Source organism: Amblyomma mixtum, chromosome 2 (assembly GCF_055824585.1).
Source record: "Amblyomma mixtum isolate Tamu chromosome 2, ASM5582458v1, whole genome shotgun sequence".
In the NCBI taxonomy this organism is placed as follows: domain Eukaryota; kingdom Metazoa; phylum Arthropoda; class Arachnida; order Ixodida; family Ixodidae; genus Amblyomma; species Amblyomma mixtum.
In genome coordinates, this window is record NC_143013.1 from 318363792 (window position 1) to 318383581 (window position 19790).

Sequence of the window (19790 nt, forward strand, 5' to 3'; positions counted from 1 at the left end):
GGTTGGTCGCCGAACAGAAAGGGACGACACGGGAACCAGACACACAGCACCGACTGTCGAGATTTCTGTCAGTGCTGTGTGTCCGGTTCTCATGTTCATGCTGTCTTTATTTCTTTGCAATGTGACCAACCTTAGCTTCAAAAGCAGTCTTCGCACTATGTATAGGGAGGGTGCACAGAGAGGGCCTGGTAATAAGCGTGTTCATTTTGTGCTCGTGTCTGTGTATGGCACCTGGTGCTAACTGCTCGCTATACTGCACATTTAAATTTAGGTGCCAAATATACTTCCTTGTGATGCAGTGCGTGCACACCAGGGAATGATCTCGCATTTTGCATGGTACAGCGAGTACTCTTTTCCTTAACATGTAACAAACTGTAACTGTCTTTCAAAAATATCATTTTAGTGCATCAGCATCAGAACCCCCCATGTTGGAATAATCCGTCGGTCTGAAGCCTCAGGTGACAGAGTGGAGGGAGTGAAATCCACCTTCACGAAATTGCAGGGAAGAGGGAAGAAGAGAGGGCGGGAGGAGGCGGTTGGCAAGCGGTTGCAAATCTGAGTCGAAGGGTGGAGTGGATGTGTCACTGATGGATGGGATTTCATCGGGTGAGTGGAGTGGGGGTGTCACGTAGTGATTGATGGTACCCATTCGTACAGTCTGACCCTGTCAGCGGCTGCTCGGTCCGTCCGGCAGGAACATAATGCTAACTTTGGCTTATGGGGTTTAACGTCCCAAAGCGACTCGGGCTATGAGGGGCGCCACAGTGGAGGGATCCAGTAATTTCGACCAACAGTGGCCCTTAACGTGCTCCGACATCGCACAGCATGTGGGCCTGTAGTGTGTCACCATCGGAATACAACTGCCGCAGGCGGGGTCATACCAGCGTCTAATGGAATTTTTTTAATTTTGTCGTTACACTCACAGTAAGATTAGTCTTTCCCAAGTACAAGTTGTATTTAATGTCAGAGTCCAAGGAAGGGCAGCTTTCCAAAGCCACAGCTGGGCTTGTACAGCGTAATTAACCAGCATTAACATCCTTTAGAATCAATTAACGTGTTTGTACTATGATTACACAATGGACACAGTATTTATCAAGGCAAACAATGGCAGCGTATATATGCCTGCAAATGTTTAAATCAAGAATAGTATCTGCTAGCTTATTAAAAATATATCATTTATAAAATGACCGTCCAACTTCTCAGAAGTACCAAATCTGTGGAGAAATACAAATTGAAGATTGCCAATATGCCTAGGAAAATACATTTTGACTGTCAAAAAAGGATTAGGAGCACTTTATTATTAACTACGCGAGGATTGTGGAAAGATGGGTCGGGTCACACCCAATAGTGCAAAACATGAACCCTTGGAAAAGATGCGAAGTTGTGGCGCATATGCACTCATATGCTGTGCATAATGGGCTGCCTTGCATTACCATAACCTGTCCAGGTAGACTGCCACAAGTCAATAAAAATCTCCGATATATACAACCACAGTTTTCAGTTAGGTAGACATTTTATTTGTGACATTCTTAATCTAGCTGGCAGGCTATCACCAGCCCGAGGTGAATGTGACGTGCAGGATGAAACGGGTGCCATATGTGGATACTGGAGTAAATGTGATGTGATGATCCTTGGGAGCATTCCTCTTCACATGGCGCCAGGCAGTCTTGCGGCCACATAATACAGCTGACAGTGCTTCATTCTGTAACCTGTAATACTGCAGTTACTTGCATCATGGATGCAGTTTCTTGTGGGAAAAAATTAGAATGGTAAGTTTGGTGCATTTATTACATGGTGTAAAACATGGTGTGGTCAGTTGAACTTTCCCCAGATTTTGATGACTGATGTAGGGAAAGCATTTATTATGCAAATGCATCCATTATTTAAGTAAATATGGTGTACAAAAACCTGGAATGGAAACAGAAATCAGCATCTGCAGGATTGAAACAAATTCCTAACAACTTTGGCGCAGCACCATACCCATGACTGCCAAGCCACATTTTAGCCCCTAGCCTTTCACTCTACACTGTCCTTAATCTGTTCATTCCCAATGGGCCAGACATGAGGCCGTATGGCACTCGGGTATCCGTATCTGCCTATATGGACATGCCACGTTGTCTACTACACAGCTTTTTAAACACTTGTAGCAACAGTGTCAGTTTTCTCAGAAGCATGAAACTTTGTTACGATTAGTTTTATGACACACCCAGCACATTAACAGGCATTCTAGCCAAATTATAATTTCGTTGCAGTTGGGCTTTGAAGCATTTTTCATTAATGAGTAAAAAGGAAATGACATTAACTGGGCACTATATGTTTCATCTAAGCTGCCTTCTCAAAAAATAGGGGCATTTTAGAATTTCTATGCAACAAAGTTGGCACAGTGTTCCCATCACACAACAGAAGGCTCATTGCTTGGAAGGCTGGTGGAGAGACACTGTGTAAGAGCCAAGCAAGTTCATTTATGAAGTGCTTTATCATGTGAGGGAAGGCTATTCACGGCTGTTTCTACCATGGCAATATAAGTTCGTGTCACAAATTGCACCAGCAATGTTCTGAAAAATGAGTAATACTGTTTTTCTGTTGCAGCAGTATTCTCTTTGCAAAATAAGATGAATAGTAGTTTTGCGCTGCAGCTTTCAGTGTGCAAGATGACAGCTACGGCTTAGCCTTTTGTCAAGAATACTTTTTCAACTGTCCTAAAAGGCAAGGTGTGTTGCTGGGCGAGTTGGTTGGTGTACATCTTGAGAAAAACAGCACTTGCAGACAAAGGAAACGAGAAGGACACACAACTGCGCTGTTTTTTTTTTTTGTGTGTCCTTCTTGTTCTGGTCCTTTGTCTGCAAGCGCTGTTTTTCTCAAGATGTCCTAAAAGGGCGGTGCACTGTGACAGCACGACACAACAAAGAGGAATGCAGCATGGAGCGACACTTCATACTAATTTTATTGAAGAGCGCATGCCTCTATGAGTGCATCACATGCAGACAAAATGAAATCAAGCAGGGATGACGAAGAAATAAAATTATAGTGAATGCAAGGCAGGTATGAACAAGAAAATGAGTGCACTAATTTCCCAAAGATGAAAAATGTTTGCCAATTGTCAGAAGTTCTCTGTTGAGCAGTGCCAGAGAGGGCGTACTCACACAAGCAGATTCTGAGTAGGGAATGAGGGGCCTGAAATATCTCAATTTCTTAATTGTCGGGTTTAACATTCGGGAGCGGCACATGGGCTATGAGGGACACCATAATGGAGGTCTCTGGATTAATTTACACCACCTGGGGCCCTTTAATGCACGCTGACTTTGCACAGCACATGGCCATCTTTGTATTTTGCCTCCACTGAAATGTGGCCGCTATGGCCGGATCAAACCCACAGCCTTCGTGTAAGCAGTCTAAGAACGCCAGAGCCACTGAGGCGCCGTGGCGGGATGAGTTCTCCATTCCTAGGAGGAAAGTTTTGGGAAAAAGGAATGACTAGAAAAGAAATACCAGAGGCCTGTAGTGTACCGTCAATGGTGCTGCTTGATATGGGATATGATGGCGCACCTTTCTCATGACCATGTGGGCTTCAAGAAAATTAGCAAATGACACTCCTCTTCCCTGCTGTGTCTTGAGCTTGCTATGCTAAAGCACTTTGTCAGAATAGCCTGCCAACTAGCTCATAACATAATCCTAATCCCTCACCTGAAATCTGCCATCTTCAGGCAGGGCCTACAAATGCCAGCACAGTCAAATGCTACTTTCTGGCTGCTCTGCATCTGACACAAGTGTAGCTCCATTATAGCAACAGCATGCATGTGCTTGCACATGTGCACATGCGTTGCATGGTCAACACGTACTTGTGTACATGTTGTGGCAAGCCTCGCACTGCTCACAATGAAGCTCACAGCCACTGCACGATTTGCTAGTTCTTTCCACTGTGTGCTTGAAGTTCACCAAACTTTGTGACTTTACATGCCACTGGCCATCTCCCACTCTCTCAGTACTGGACTTAGAAAGCTCAATCCCCACTTTATGCTTCCTAAATAGGGCAGATTTGCGGTGGTCTGCTCCTCCTTTGACACCTGTTGTAAAGTTTTTCGGATGTGAAATTGAAGAGTACTTTGATTAATGTATCCAATCACCCATTTACCTTGCCACCAAAGTGAGAGTACTTTAGTGCCTTGACTCCAAGTGATTATTTGTTGTTAATCCAATGTACTGCCGATAGCAGTAAGCCCACTGACATGCCCTCTTTGCGTATGTTTTCTCAAAATTTCTGACAAAGCCAAAGGCAATTAAGCTGATGCTCTTTGGAGTGGATACCAAGAAGTGCAGGGAGCAACTGTTGAGACTCAGTCTCATCTGTCCACTTCATCAGAGTGTGCAGCATGTCCCTTGTTGTACTCCTGCAGTCCTTGTTTGTGACTGTATTCAGGTGCGTGCTCCAGTTGTGTAGCACCTGCCAGCTGCAAAGCAGTCGACTCTTCAAGGGACCCATCACCTGCTCCCATGCACTGCCATAAACAGGGGCATCATCAGACATAAATGCCTGACATGGTATTGTGTTTTTTTCTTTGATGGCCTCGAAAAACCTCACCACAGTGCCCGTGTTCACCCTTTTTGAAATCAAGTAGGCACACGGGATACCAAAGGCATCTTGAGAAATTGTGAGCAGGGTTGTCAGTTGGAGTTAGTACTTATTTATGCCATGGGTGGAGTCAGTGCACAGTTTCGTTGCCCCCAATTCATAAAGGAGCTCTCGTTGTGGGAACGTCAGTAATGCTAGCTCAAAGTCACCAACATGACTGTTGGGGTCACCCTTCTTCCTGTAATACAACAGTGGCGACTCATTTTTTGCCCTCATTTCTTCGACCCATAATTCAACACTCTTAAAATCGTCTGGATCTCTCTGCTCTGTTTTTCCAATCCTAAACTTATCTGCAATGTTACGGAGGTCCTTAGTGGTCACAAGTTGCATCCGTGGGCTTGATCCACTTGTACCTGCTCGGATGTTGTGCACAATGGTTTTTTCTGGCACTCCTTCTACTAACCGGCCTGAAAATGGTACAGAAAAAAACTGTTAACATCTCTGGTTCATCTGCCTACAGCCATGTAATAAAGTGACAAATACTTCTGGTCGGATTCCTTCGTCTTCCACTTTGTTCCTTTTCACAGGTGACACACAGTTCATCTTACTTTCATTTCACTTTTGTGGCACTGCAAAGCACACAACAAAATGGTTGTTTCAAAGCCAGATGGACTTTATTTTTATGAGCTTGAGTGTTTAAACTTGCATACTGCAATGCAAAACAGGGAAGTTATATACAGCGTGTTATAAATGCGGAATATAACAGCACTGAAAATGTGGACAAGAAAAGAATAAGGACATGTGCTTCTCATCCTGTCCCATTTCATTCTGCATATTCAAAAAATGCACCGATTCGCCTGACAGCAACCTTTAAAGGAGTAGAGACACCAAATTTTTGAACGCGAACTTTGTTTCTTTGGACTTGTGCACAAGACAATAGTGTGCACGAGTCACAATGTAGAATTCACTTACGCCAGGTGAATAATTTCTAAGTGAATATTTTTCTCATGCTGTTTCAGTTTCAACACCTGAATGACTGCTGCTAAGTCAGAGACAATTGGAGGGCATGCCAGTCATACATAAACTGAAATATAAATGCTGCTTGTTCATTTTTTTTTTTTTTGCGATTTCAACTCTTGTGCAGGCTTGTGTTTTATGTTAGTGGTTTTTGAGGAAAGGAAATGGTGCAGTAACTGCCTCAACCATGCCATGAAGGAAAGAAGGAGTGAAAGAAGCAAGAGAGAAAGGTGCTGTAGTGGAGGGCTCCGTAATAATTTCGACCGCCTGGGGATCTTTGGGCACTGACACTGCGCAGCACATGGGCACCTCTTGCCTCCATCGAAACTCAGCTGCCGCAGCCGGGTTCTAACCCGGGTACTCCAGCTTAGTAGCTGAACACTCAAACCACAGCCGTTCCTGCGAGCGTTACTGATGAAGTGCCAAAACAGCCAAATAATTCTAATTAATGAAAGTTCACTGCAGACGATCTGTCTTATGAGAAAAAACATGGCCCTTATAAAACCATTAGACTGGTGGCGTTGCTTTGATCAGCAACAAAATGCCTACGCTTTTGACAGGCAGCCAAAAAAAGAGGCTAGCATCGAGTGCAACTCTCAGTCATTCAAGACACGTTTCATAGAGCTCAAGCCGACTTCTTACGGATGAAGTTCAACGTCAGCCGATTGAGCTACAGACCTAGGATAGTCAATGAAACCAGCAGAAAAACAAAAGAACAGACATTGGAGTAGTTCAGTGCTAGACGACATTCCTAATTATGTTCAGTTCGAAAGACTGGACCCCTTCCACAATGCATCTCTAAACTAAACGGCATGAAGTTCGTACAGACTGTGCTGTGCATGCAATGTGCCGTGGATCAATTGTTTTTCACCCTTCGATGCGACCAAGTAGGCTCAAGTGAATTGCACTACAGTCAGATACAACTCGAGAACGAAGTGGCAGATGGCCCTTAAAGAAGACCCCCCCCAGTCAATGGCGTCAGCTGATTTTCATCAGTTAACTCAATTAAAGCCATAACTAATCTCCTTTCATCTGCCACCCTCCTGCAGTGCTACCCCCTAGGATTAACCATGACATCATGAGAATCGGTCGAAGCCATTGGATGGCAGGCTTCCTTTGAGGGGCATTGGCCACTGGGTTCTTAAGCTGTGCCCTACTATAACTTCTTCCGCCCCCTCGTTTTGTGGGACATGCCTTCTCCCACTTTACAATAGGCATTTTCGTGTTGTCCCACCTCTTTTGTGCCATAGATGCATCGCAGAAGAATAAAAATCATTGAAATGATCACTCGAGTTAATGAGCAATATCTTCCCCCTAAAATACATTTCTATTGCACTTTCGTCTCCCATTTATGAAAGGTTGGTGGAGTGTAGCTTCTAAACGTTTTCACATTCCGGTACAGTCAACACAGCATGCACAAATGCTTTGTACAAGAGGAGTGGCTAACCTGCAAGCCCTCTGGCATCATCCTGGGACAGCCTTTGGTGGCAGGCCTCATTGAAGTGTCCGTAGTGTTTCTTTTGAAACACTACATATACCTTGCCCTCTTTCTCCATGACCTCTAGAGTAGCAAAGCAGTGTTTGCTGATTTTGCAGCTTCCTTGCCCCTTTTCCTGCCTTTGGCGCTGTTCTATAGGAAGCTCTTCGTACGAGCCGGAATGGTGGCAGTGCAGGTAGCGTTTAAAAACCCTTGGTGCGCATTCCTTCTTTCCTGTAGAAGCTATAAAATGGCAGCAAGTTTTGCTTTCTTCTCCGTCTTTCCAGGTGCAAAATCCTGAAACAGAAAGATTGTAAACATAACTAAGCACTCCACATAGTATTAGTTAATTATTAGTGTGAAAGCACAATTCCGAACGGTAAACCCCGAGCAAGATCCTGCGATGTGTATGTGGGTTTGTGCCAAGAGCATAGCAACGGCGACATAGCAACCACAGCCTCACAGCAGCATTGCAACATAGTTATGACACGATGCCAACATATGATGTTAAGTCCATGACCACTCATGACTAAAAAGAAATTTTTAAAAATTGAGGCGTGAACAAAGGTGGGCTCCATTTTGATAAAAACGTGTACACAATGATAGCACATGAATAACGGCATAAGGCATCCTTAGAAAGCCAACAGTAAAGTAACAAGACAAGGCAATGTTCATGAAATTCTGCTTTTGCACGTTTATAAAATTTCGGCAAAACTTCTCTGTCAATTTTTTGTGTATCACACTACTTTCATTTTTTGAAAAGCAAGGCCAAATTAAAGTTTGTACTTTTTACATACACTAATGAAAAATGCATGTGCTATGGAGTGGGCACATATGCAGTACTCTCGCACTACTACTGGTGCTCTGCCTCTGCCAAGTGCGCATGACAATCACAGATTTAGCTTCAAATTTTTAGCCTTTTGCCTGCAGTGCAAAACTGCATTTCCCAGCTTTTTTATTGTTAAAAATTTATCAGTCATTCGCTTACTGTTTTTTCCTGCTATAGCGCATGGGGAACAATTTTTGGAGAAAATTATTAAGTTCAGGTTAAGTTATTACACGGACTGTTACATGGAAGTATTTCAATTTTACTACACCCTGCAAAAACTCATTCCTGCACAGCAACCTTTTACATGGCCCTGTCCTTTGACCACAAATTCAGGTCAGCGCTGTTGACTTCTAAAGGCAGAACAATGCTGGGCATTCTTCCTACACACTTCTGCATGTTGCGATTGCCATGGCTTCAGTGCTGCTAAGCCAGTGCATGCCGCGACAATGTTGTGTGTCCTGTCGAGACATTGCAGATGCCTGCAACAAAGCATAAGCAAGGCCTGTAGCAGCGAGTCTGCTGCAAGGACCAGTTTTTTTCCTGCAGTGGCCACTTTAAATATGAAAGAGAGTGCACTGCTTGTCACTTTGCTTATGGAGGAGCTAGGACACCAAAAAAAAATTCTGCAGACACACATAAGACTGCTTACCAGCGAGAATGCCAAAGCATTAAAGTGCACAGTCATGCTATGTTGCAGAATGACGAGTAATGAGTGCAAGGCATGACTACGCAACTTTGTACAAACTCTGCACACCTTATGTTACTAGTAAAGTGCTGAGTCATGCTACACTTCAGAATGATTAGGAGTCAAAACTATGACTACCTAAACTTTGTACAAACTATACACCTTACATTACAAATAAGTGCAAAATGACTATGACAAGTCATGGCTTTCAAAGGTTATAGTACGTTACGTTTCACATTTCACTCGAATGCCCGCAAAGGCTACCTCTGCAGATCTGTCGCACTAGACCAAGCCCATTGAAATCTTCATGGTTCCTTTAAAAAACGTGAATGTCATCGCTAAGTTTTTGTGCACAAAACCACGTGCAAGTTTCCCCAGGTGAGTGTAAGCCCGTAAATAAAAAAAAAGAACGCGCTTTGTGTTTACAAACTTAAAATGCGCGCACTCGAAAAGTCAATAAACTGCAACTTTTCAATCGGTAATCTAAGCGCGCGACTGCATCCCGCTTTGGCCCTTTATTGCTTTAATCACAGCGTGCGTGCATGCAGACTTCGTTTCTTACCTTTGTTAGAGTCGAAGACTAGATTCTCCACCTCTTCCTCGAAGTCGTGGTGCCGTCGCAGGTCACGAAGGGCGACAAAATGCTTCGGACGTAAGTCGCACAAGAACGGCCGTGCCTTACTACATGCTGTTGTGACTGGGAGAAGGATGCATGGGCCTGCCTACTGGCTGGAGCCGAGCCACCACCGCTGCCGCGTGCAGATAGAGGAGAGATCAGAGGAAAGAGAAAAAGAAAAGACGCGTCGCAGCAACAACCGCGTCCTTCCCCATGAATATCCTTGGTGGGTGTTTTTAAATTACTAGTATTGAAGAACGCCTTGTCGCAAACCGCTGAAGCAACGCCATCGCACGTGTCCGTCTCCATGCTCAAGGCAAAAAAATAAAAAAAACAAGCGAGCAAGAAATGCACCTTGGGATACCTTGGGATATTGAGCAAGGATTTTCAAGAAGAGTTGAGATTTTCCCTGTCGGTTGAAGCGCCGTGTTCCCCAAAAGTCCCCACAGAGTGACGTAGAGTAGAGCAGTGACGTCTGTTCTCGGTTGGCCAATCGCAACGAGGATCACCTTCCTCTGAATACGCCCTCCGCAGGGGATCGCCGAGTCTCAGGGTGCAACGCGCGTCCGAGGCTTGTTGATGCGCTCTGTGCCGTCATTGCGTTTTTTTTTTCTTGTCTTCTGCAGCTGTATTCTTTATGCGGCGGTCCCTTCAGACAGCAGCAGGTGCGCTACGTGCTAAGCTTGATACATCGGCATCCCCGCTGTAACGATCCCTCTCCTGTTTCTACCTCCGGCGCGCAAGTCCAGAGACCAATACGTCGAGGCGCCCAATCGATGCTGAATATTTATTTTTACTTTATTTTGTCTGATCCACTAGCCCGACAACAACTCATGCTGAAGAGTCCCGGTTAGCCGGAGCAATGCAGGTCAGACTTCATGCGAAAATTGCGCTTCATTGCGCTAAAGTCACATCAGAAGACCTAGGCAACACCTCAAAGTCCTTAGAACGGACTGCGAACGAACTGAAGTCTGTGTGTATCGGTTGATTACGTTTTAACGGCCGTTCCCACGTGCGGTGACGTCAAGTGCAGTTTATTTTGTTTGCAGATATCTGAGGCTAGGCCAAGCCGCTCGCCCCTTCCTTGACGCGATCACGGACTCTCCGATCCTCAAGAAGTAATCATTAGTATCACGAATTTGAACAGAACAGAGGGAAAAAAACCACTGCAATGGCCAACCGAAAGGCGCTTTTTGCTACCGAACTACCAGATTTTACAAAGGCCAGTAGTCCACAGTGTCCTATCGAAGGCTTCGCCATTCATGCGACATCTACTCACTATTTTGCATCCTTACTGGGCGTCATTTCGATTCTGATCTTGACTTTCGAAGTCACAGCAACCATCTTAACTAGAACTCTCCATTTGGCTTTGATGGGTTGATCAAAGTGGGCCGTATCTCTTTCAACCGCATTAGTTAATCCCCATAAGGAAATAACAAGAAGAATAAGAATGGGGTGGAGCGCATATGACAAGTTCTCTAAGATCATGAATTACAGTTCACCAATGTCCCTCAAGAGAAACATATACAGCAGCTGTATCATACCGGTACTCGTGTATGTGACAGAAACGCGGAGGCTAACGAAAAGGTTTCAGCTTAAGTTAAGGACAAAGCAGCGAACCATGGAAAGAAAAATGATAGGTGTAACGTTAAGAGACCGGCGGCGGGTGGAGTGGGTGAGAGAACAAACGCGGGTTAATAATATCCTAGTTGAAATCAAGGGGAAGAAATGGGCTTGGGCGGGGCATGTAATGCGAAGGCAAGACAGCCCCTGGTCCTTAAGGGTAACGGGGTGGATTCCAAGAGAAGGGAAGCGTAGAAGGGGACGTCAGAAAATTAGGTGGGCGGATGAGATTAAGAAGTTTGCGGGGATACTGTGGCCGCAGCTGGCAAAGGACAGGGTTAATTGGAGACACATGGGAGAGGCTTTGCCTTGCAGCGGGCTTAGCCAGGCTGATGATGATTATGATGATGATAAGGCCTTTATCTACGGCCTTATGTATAAGGCCTATGCAACCCGTAGAATACCTTGTTATAAAAATTATCATTGCCACCTATCACGAGAAGAGTAAATCCTACTCCAAGCAATTCGCAATACTACGAACGGGCCACTTCGTGGCAGCGCTTTGATCCCGCTTTTTGAATTTACACGCTATCTTTTTCTCATATCAACAAAAATGAAGAGCATAACGACGACTCCGCTGTCTGGTCTGGAGAAATCTTCGCTTTTCTTTTTCCCCCCCACCGTTAGTTTCGTTTTTTTGTTTTCATTTTCTCTCGCTCTTCATTAATTTTTGCTCGCTGATATTGTTTTGCTGCCTTATTGTAACTCTTGTTGCAGTTAACCATCGAGGGTCCTTGCAGCATTAGCATTTTGGGATCGTAGTCTGTACGTATTGCATCCCTATTCTAACTGCTTGCTGCTGAATAAATCTTTTTTTTTTCTTGGAACCACCGGGTCTCAATTAATATTTCCCAGTCAGAAAAGGGTAAAAAATATGGAATTTCGTTCCCCTCTTTATCAAACCCCTCCTGCGCTTCCATACAACATGACCTCGAGATGTTCTTCATACGGAAGCACTTCGTGCATACGGACCACCATTGCCGCACTGCAGCATACTGGGACAACCCCAAAGTACCAGCGTATAAAGCATCACCGCGCAGGGTCAATCAAAGACGCCGATAAGCTAAACATTTTAAAATCTTGAATAAAGGCTTTTTCTAAAAAGCACCGTCGAAGACGAAAGAACTGTCCTACACTAAGCAGCCCAAAAGCGCATGCCTCGTTGGCATTCAGGGCACGCAGCAAGAGTTCGATTCCGGCCTTTTTATAAACACGCGAATGCACTCACAGTATCGGCGGGAAACAAGCGAGGGGGCGCAGCTTTACTAAAAACAGCACCGCGGCGCCACGCGTCCAGCAAACGGTGTGCGTCACGTAATGCCTGCCGTAAGGGGGAGACTGTGCACAATACAGTGGATCGATAGCTGCGAATAACTCGGAAGCGAGCGCACGGTGAACTGCTCATGGTGTGTATACACCGGTGAACACACAATGACCAGAGTGGAGCACGAATAGGCACAAAGTCAGTTCTGTGCAGCACCAGAACGAAAGCAGCAGGCACATCAAACCGCGTCCGCCAGTAAAGTCACGCCCGCAAAGAAGCTAAATATGAGAACGAGGACTCAAAATACTTCACGAGCGAATGCTAGCTAGCCCGGTCGCGGTTTGTTGCAAAAACAGCCGCTACTAATAGGCGCCGAGACGAATTCGGAAAAACAAGTCCAGAGCGGGCAGCCTCTTGTAACGCACAGCGTGAATGCGATCTCCCTCTCCTGAGTGGATTAGCCGCTTCGCAAGGCACCGCAAATATATTGGCCAAATGGGGTGTTTACGCGGAGGTGACGTAACGAAGGCGATGTGATGGTTTTTATATAGCGCTACCTGGGGCCGTTTCTGGGAAAGTGCGGTTTCTATAAATAGCGGCGACACCAGCTGACCACACGCAGATCGCTGCAGGCCCCCGAGGAGTGCGATAATCTTCGCCCCTGTTGCCCGTACAGCGCAGTGGGGGACAGGGCATAGTGATGGTATGCCAAGCTTTTCATTTCTTACTGCACTAGCTTTTATTTGTTTTCTTTTTGCGTGAGGCACCAACTGTTTGAATGAAGCTAGCTTGCATCCACTATGTCCTACGTGCGTACTTTGCAGCAGGGCCTGTAAGGGGAAAAAATCGATTGAAATAATATTGGCGGCTCAGACCTCGCACTTTCTTTTTTTTTTTTTACCTTAATCCTTTCCTTCATTCTTACCTCCTACGCCTGCTTACAAAATGCTTGTTGGTCTTTGACGAGCTTCTCTGCAAAATTTCTGAGGCGTAATCTTGAAATCCAATTAAGCCTGTGCCCTCTTTTCTCTGCGACTGCAGCTGCACAGGGATTTGCAGGTTGGCACGCAACAGCAACATTCATAAAATTTCAGATGGAATTCGTACGACAGCCATTAGCTCCTCTTTCTTTCCCAGCTCTCACATCGCTCAACACTTCCTCGACTGCTGGCACGCGAACTTATGGGTGCTTCCAGTGCACATATATTTAGACGACCCCTCCAGGGTCACAGCCTGTGCGGTTCTTCTTTAAAAAACCTCGCTTGAGAATTTTAAGCCATACGTCAGCCACACTCGCTCATACGTCACAATAGCCAAATTGTGGCATCATAACTCCAATTTATGGCTCTTACTTGCATAGGGTTTGCGTCGAAGAATGAAGTTGTCATCATACACGAAGCAGTGATATCACTGAAATTAGCGGTAAAGCAAGGAAAAAAAAAACTCCTAGAGGGCGTTCAAAAATGAAACTCTACACCTGTTTTTCGCAATAAAAACTATCACACAGGTGCGCAGTCATTCACAAAGCTAAAAAAAACACAGAACCAAATAACCAAAGCAGCTCTCCTAATTACTTTTCTCATCTAATCTCACAGACCCGGTCACTGCCCGCTCCAAATTTTGCGCAGTGTCAGGCTTGGCGAGGACGCCCTCCTGTTCCGTCTCAATGAATGAATAAACGTCACCCATCGAGTGCGGACTGTCCGGCCTCAGCGTGTAGGCTTTACACACGTCGGCACGCTTTTACTTCACACTAACTAGCCGCACAAGCACCGCTGAATGCTATCACATTATCACAAGCCAACAACCAAATTCGACGTGCGAGCAACATGCCGACTCAAACAAGGCAGAACCTTCGGTTTTGGTTGGTTTATGCAGAACCTTCTTCCGATCAATAAACCACAGGTATATCCTGGCGTTCTCTACACGATAACTTCGAGCAAGTTTTGTCTTAATGAGGAATATAACTTCGGATTGCAATTTTTGCATTCCTCACGTGACTTCAATCTTACTTTCGACGCCATAGCCACCGCACAGTAAAATGGTAAATAATGGTAAATTGGTTTTTGAGGAAAGGAAATGGCGCAGTATCTGTCTCACGTATCTCGGCGGACACCTGAACCGCGCCATAAGGGAAGGGAGGAAGGTGGGAGTGAAAGATGGAAGAGAGAAAGAGGTGCCGTAGTGGAGGTCTCCGGAATAATTTCGACCACCTGGGGATCTTTAACGTGCACTGACATCGCACAGCACACGGGCGCCTCTTGCGTTTCGCCTCCATCGAAACGCGGCCGCCGCGGTCGGGTTCGAACCCGGGTACTCCGGCTCGGTAGACGAGCGCCTTACCACTGAGCCACCGCGGCGGGGTCACCACCGCACAGCTGCTGAAACTGAAACGGAAGCTACAATGGACCCCACCGCGGTGGCTCAGTGGTTACGGCGCTCGGCTGCTGACCCGATGGACGCGGGTTCGATCCCAGCCGCGGCGGCTGAATTTCGATGAAAGCGAGATTCTAGAGGCCCGTGTGCTGTGCGATGTCAGTGCACGTTAAAGAACCCCAGGTGGTCGAAATTTCCGGAGCCCTTCACTACGGCGTCCCTCATAGCCTGAGTCGCTTTGGGACGTTAAACCCCAACAAACAAACAATAAACAAACGAAGCTACAATGGGGAAGAAATTCAACTAACTGTTAATTGCAGGACGCAGGCGAATTCCACGTCGGTTGTTATCCATGTTCACTGATGCCTGTCACGCTATACTAAAGAGAAGAACATGCAACGTAAAAATTTGGTGTCTCTACACTTTTAACCAGGCGGGAACTATTCAGAGGGAAAAACGGACATCGAGCTGGAAAGATGCGCCAGCAAAGCGGTGAATTTAGGCTGGAAACGAATTTTTTCTCGGCGCTTTCTTTTTTTTGCTGCCACAGGAGAGGGAGTCATTGGCCTCCCTGCGTTAAGCTCCGGACGCCGCGCTATCACGAATGCCCTTACCTTGATGGCGGGAAGGAGCCGTCGCTTCCGACACCACACACGCGCGCACACACCGATGCAGGATGTATAGCGCAGGTCGCCTGATACGTAGCGCAGGAAACGCACGTGCACACACACAAGGAGACAGGCATGCATACACTACCTAGCAGCGTCGACAAAGACAGCACTCAGTTCAACAGTAGACAGGCGAGGGCAAAAGCGTGGTTTCACGAAGCACTTCTGAAAGGCGACCTCCTCTGACAGATGCGAGGGAAGGGCACGGCGCATACGTGCAGTCGTTCCTGGCGTTATACGCCGGCTAACGTAACTTTACTCGGCACGCGAAGGCCAGGGCATCGATGTGCAATGTAGTCAATCTTACGGAGACGTCAAAGAAGATTACCGGCCGGGTTGCCGCGGTACTGCGAGCCTAACACGAGCGTGGCGATTTTTATTCGTAACGACGCCGTCGTTACGAAACATTCGCATCATTCTCCGAATAGCGCGAACGCAACGCGAAGCGGTGGCTGTTAGTTTCAAATGGACACGGCACGTGACTGCGCAATGAGGCGTCCGACGTGCGCTCTACGCTTGAGGGCTGCACGAGGGGGTCCTGGGCACGTGCCTCGAGGGGTACCTGTTGCTCACTGTTTCGTCATCTCCGTAATGTGGGGCCGTCCGTGCGCGTTCTACTAATAGAGTGGACGCGAAAGCGACGACGTGCCACGCTTTTCCTCGTCTAAGGCGAGTGGTGCGTCAGCGCGAGTGCGGGAAAGAATGGAAACGTTTGCTTGTAAAAATCGCACGTTTCCACACGGAAATGGGAGGAAGATATATTTTCTACCACGCGCTGCATGCGTGCGACAGGGGTGGGTAGCCGGCGCAAGGTTGAAGCCTGCGTCTCAATTGCATCACTAGCCCCTTAGCATTTTGGGTTATTTTTTCCTCACACGAGTTTATTTTTTTCCTCTCTTTTTATGCGCATCATAACTGGCGCTTCTTCACGCTTTGAGATTAGACATTAATGTGCTGAAGCTGTATGGAATGGGTCTAGTCGCTGTGAGAAGCGTTTGCGCCTGCATAACTCTGAACTGTCGTGTTGATAGTTATTCGACTCAGTTGTATCTGTAAGTTGTGAAAAATGATGCGAAAAAAAAGTAAAAGAAAAAAGCGTCTTCTAGTCAGGTAGAAGCGGCAGAGAACAAGCACTTAAACAGAGGAACCAACAAACAAAAAAAAATCGCTGATTCCAAAAAACTGCAGTGAGAAATTGTGTGGCCGTGAAGTACGTCTACAGCTAAACTCCGACACGGTGTTTACCGGCAGGCGTGTTGTCATCGTGGTCAGTTAAGCTTCCAGCCCTTCAGTAAGTGCACTCTCAGCTGCAACTTTTCATATTTAGTATTTACTGAACGCAAACACGCCTGAGACTTCTGTCGGCATGCGAATTTTGATCTTTCGATGGGAGTGCCGTATTCGTGCCAGATAGAGAACATCCCTTTCGCAACGTGAGGTAGTGTTTCCGCGGTGAGCATCCTTAAAGGCACACTGAGGACAAGTATAAGTTAGCCTGCACCAGTGCACTCTTAGCAGAAAGGAGTAAAAGGGGAGTACGCTCTGTAGCGCACACCCTTTTTAAAGGGGTCTGCGCTAGAGGACAGGTTATTCCCTTCTTGCCCCCATATAGGCGTATTCGTGTTTAGGGTGTACGCAGAAAGAGCCAGATAAACAATTTTTATTGAGAATATTAACTGAGTGGAGCTGCCCCTTTATCAGCTAGCCGTTGAAAAAATTCGATGCAGGGAAACTTGCTCCGCAGTCACAGCCGGCCACCGAGACAGAATTGATTGGGCGTTCAAGGAGCTAACGATATGGAACAATCGTCGAGCATCGCCATGCACCGTTCGCCAGACACTTAGCGGTTTCAGTTGTTGTTTTACGAGAAAAAAAAACAACAACAACAGGAAATGGCCACGGGAACCGCAGTTAACTGCCCCACTGAACGATGGGCGCCTGAGCTCTCTGGTGGCCGAAAAAAAAAAAAGCAGAAGACAGGACAGACAAAGAGGGATGATGCGATGGATTATATGCAAGATAACTGATGTGAAGAATTGATAAGGAGGAGTCTGGGACAAGAAATAGCACAGAGCTGGCGGCGACAAAAAGAGCGCCATGGCGCCTAGGAAAGGGCATTCCCTACCCCATGTGAAAGTTGCGTCGTGGTGCATCCCTGTAGTTCGGTGGGCAGCGACAGTGCACGGCATATTAGAATCCTTCTGAACTGAAACAGAAAAAAGAGCGCTAGATACGATCCCGGGTGGAAAGACACAGTCTTAAGCATAATTCTTCGGGCATTTATGGGAGCGAATTAATTTGCCCAACAACAAGTTCCTTTCATAATATGAGCGTCATCAAATTTGCTGCCCGCCCCCGATCAGTGCCGCTCAAATACCCTGCTCGTCAACAGACGCGTCAGGGTTTAAAATCGTGCGCCTTCCGACGCTATGCATGGTCGATGAAATATATCCTCTGAGTTGAGCAGCGAATCGTAACTATCGGGCAAGTAAACGCTCCAGCCCAAAACGGCGCTTCTTTTAAGGCGAAAGCCTTTAATGGCTCACACTGTCGTCCGTTAACAGAGCGTGTCGCACGCGTTTAACTCGGGAACTATAAAATATAGAAAAAAGAAAACCAATGGTTGATTCAGATAGAGGAGGAAAAAATGAACCTAGAAGCCGAGTTTGATTACTGTGGATTAATTAGTTAATTGATTATAGGCAGAAATGTCAAAATTACGTCGAAATAGCGCAGACGTCGATATAGCCACGGGAACGGTGTGACGTCACATCCACCGAAAGTCGTCACGGCATAGTGAAAATTGTCAAAGAATGGTCGGAAAAACGACGGGTTTGTGTCAAGTTAGATGGAGAAATGTGTAATTAAGCGTAATTAACACTTAAGATCCCCGAAAGACGTAGAATTAGGGTATCGATATAGCCGCAGGAACGGTGTTACATCACATCCACCGGAAGTCGTCACGGTATAGTGTCCTCGGCTTTCGTCTCTCAGAGCTTTAGTTGCCAGTGTCCACGCAATTTTCAATTTTTTTTTTCTTTTTAGCGAGTACTGTACAATCTTGCTGGAAATCACACATATGCGTCCTCAAGTGTTCTGTAGCCCAGTATGGAAGTTTCTTATTTGCTACTCCGAACAACGACTTTAGAACGGCCGAGTGTCCGTCTCAGTTTGGGATGGCGAATCCGCTTAGAGCGAACGGCCCCAATTCTAGAACGCAAAATCGTTTTACCTACGACGGCATACGGCCGTTTGCACCCATACATTTTGGAACCGGCCACGCGTTCAAAAAAAAAAATGACACAGAATATTTGCTTAAATTCTATAAACGTGCGAAAGCAAAATTGTATCAAAGATGACGAAGACGAAGGTAGATAATTATCTGCGCGTCGCAGGTTGAAGTTGATCAAGACGACGATGTGCAAAGCAACAGGAGTGCGCGCTGTGCAGTTCGAAAATTTCTTCTAGAAACTCAGCGACTCTCATGCTAATATTAATTTTATTTATTTATTTTTCTATTTGTTTTCATTTTTCTGATTATCAAACAGTTCATTTATGATTTCTTTTTCTTTTTTTTTATTTGTCTCTCTTTCAGTCAATACAAAATTGAACCATTCCATGTGTTGCATTTGAATTTGCACATAAAGCCGTCGTCCCATCTTCGATCCCCCAGCTAACAGGACCCCTGTCGTTGCGTCGTCCAATCTGTCAGCCTATACCCTATTAATACTCCTTTTCGTCTAAAACTGCTAATCATTCCAACAGTTCACCGCCTGTGTCTTGGCCACTCCCCCGTAGTGGGTATGTGCCATTTTACTTGAGGCCAACCTACCAACCAACCAACTAACCAACACGAGACGTGTTCGGCTGAGGCGATACTGCCCTCTGCGCAGTGTACCTGAAACCGTTAAACAATGTTTTATTAACTGCTAGGATGCGATTTTGTTTTGAGATGTGTTGCAGAGGACGCTAAAGAAAGACAGTGTTCGTTACCTTGCGGCTACTGAAACTGATTGCGAGTCATGTGACATGTTTTCCTCATTGGACTTCATAGCCTGTGGAAAACATGTATGCTCGACCACAACGTTGAACTTGTTGTTTTAGCCAGAAGCCATTTCAGTAGAATGATGCTCCAACTCAGGGACATTTATGATGAGAGGGTCTTTCTACCGGACTTTCTTTCTTTCTTCTACCGGTGTCTATCTTGCCGCCCTTTTAGCTGTGTTGTTTTCTGTCTAGCTAGTGCACTTCGTCACTAGCTGCATGCTTTCTAAATAATCTGTATATATCCCCTTTCTGTACATTCAACCCCGTGTAGTAAATACCACGCAAAAAAAAAAAAAAACGCGGCGATAGCCTTGTGCTCTAGCGAAATGGGCAGCGAAGCTGATCTGTTCACGCCGCCGTGGGTTCGAATCCCAGTCGCAGGTATTTATTTTATTTATTTTTATCTGCTGCTTTCGCTGGGCACAAGTGCGCAAATATAGTAAGGTCTTGCTCGGGATTTTACCCATCGGAATAGTGCTTTCACGCTAATATTCGCCCAGGGCCCAGTCCCTGGCTCCGAGCTCAAAACCGTCATGCATTTATTTGACAAAAGCCTTTAATGGCTCATACTGTCGTCCGTTAACAAAGCGTGTCACACGCGTTTAACTCGGGAACTAA

General features: G+C 46.0%; 1 protein-coding gene and 1 long non-coding RNA gene across 4 annotated transcripts in view; both read right to left on the reverse strand.

Moving 5' to 3' along the window:
* LOC149365125 (solute carrier family 13 member 2-like) overlaps positions 1–19790 on the reverse strand; it is a 125842-nt gene that overhangs the window by 81482 nt on the left and 24570 nt on the right. The window contains exon 1 of one of the 2 annotated variants that reach the window (XM_089575207.1): positions 15072–15230. The exons of the other annotated variant lie outside the window; for it this stretch is intronic. Coding sequence (XP_089431333.1) covers positions 15072–15202 — 131 coding nt within the window. The 5' untranslated portion in view covers positions 15203–15230. Of the gene's footprint in view, positions 1–15071; positions 15231–19790 lie in introns of those variants that run through there. 2 annotated transcript variants of the gene reach the window in all.
* Positions 2927–9721, reverse strand: LOC149365126 (uncharacterized). Of its 2 annotated transcripts, XR_016289261.1 has the most exons (3): positions 9141–9627; positions 7035–7361; positions 2927–5199 (listed from the first exon to the last, which is right to left on the reverse strand). It is a non-coding gene; the product is annotated as an uncharacterized LOC149365126 (long non-coding RNA). The 2 variants fall into 2 exon arrangements; XR_016289260.1 differs by having other exon boundaries at positions 2927–7361; positions 9141–9721.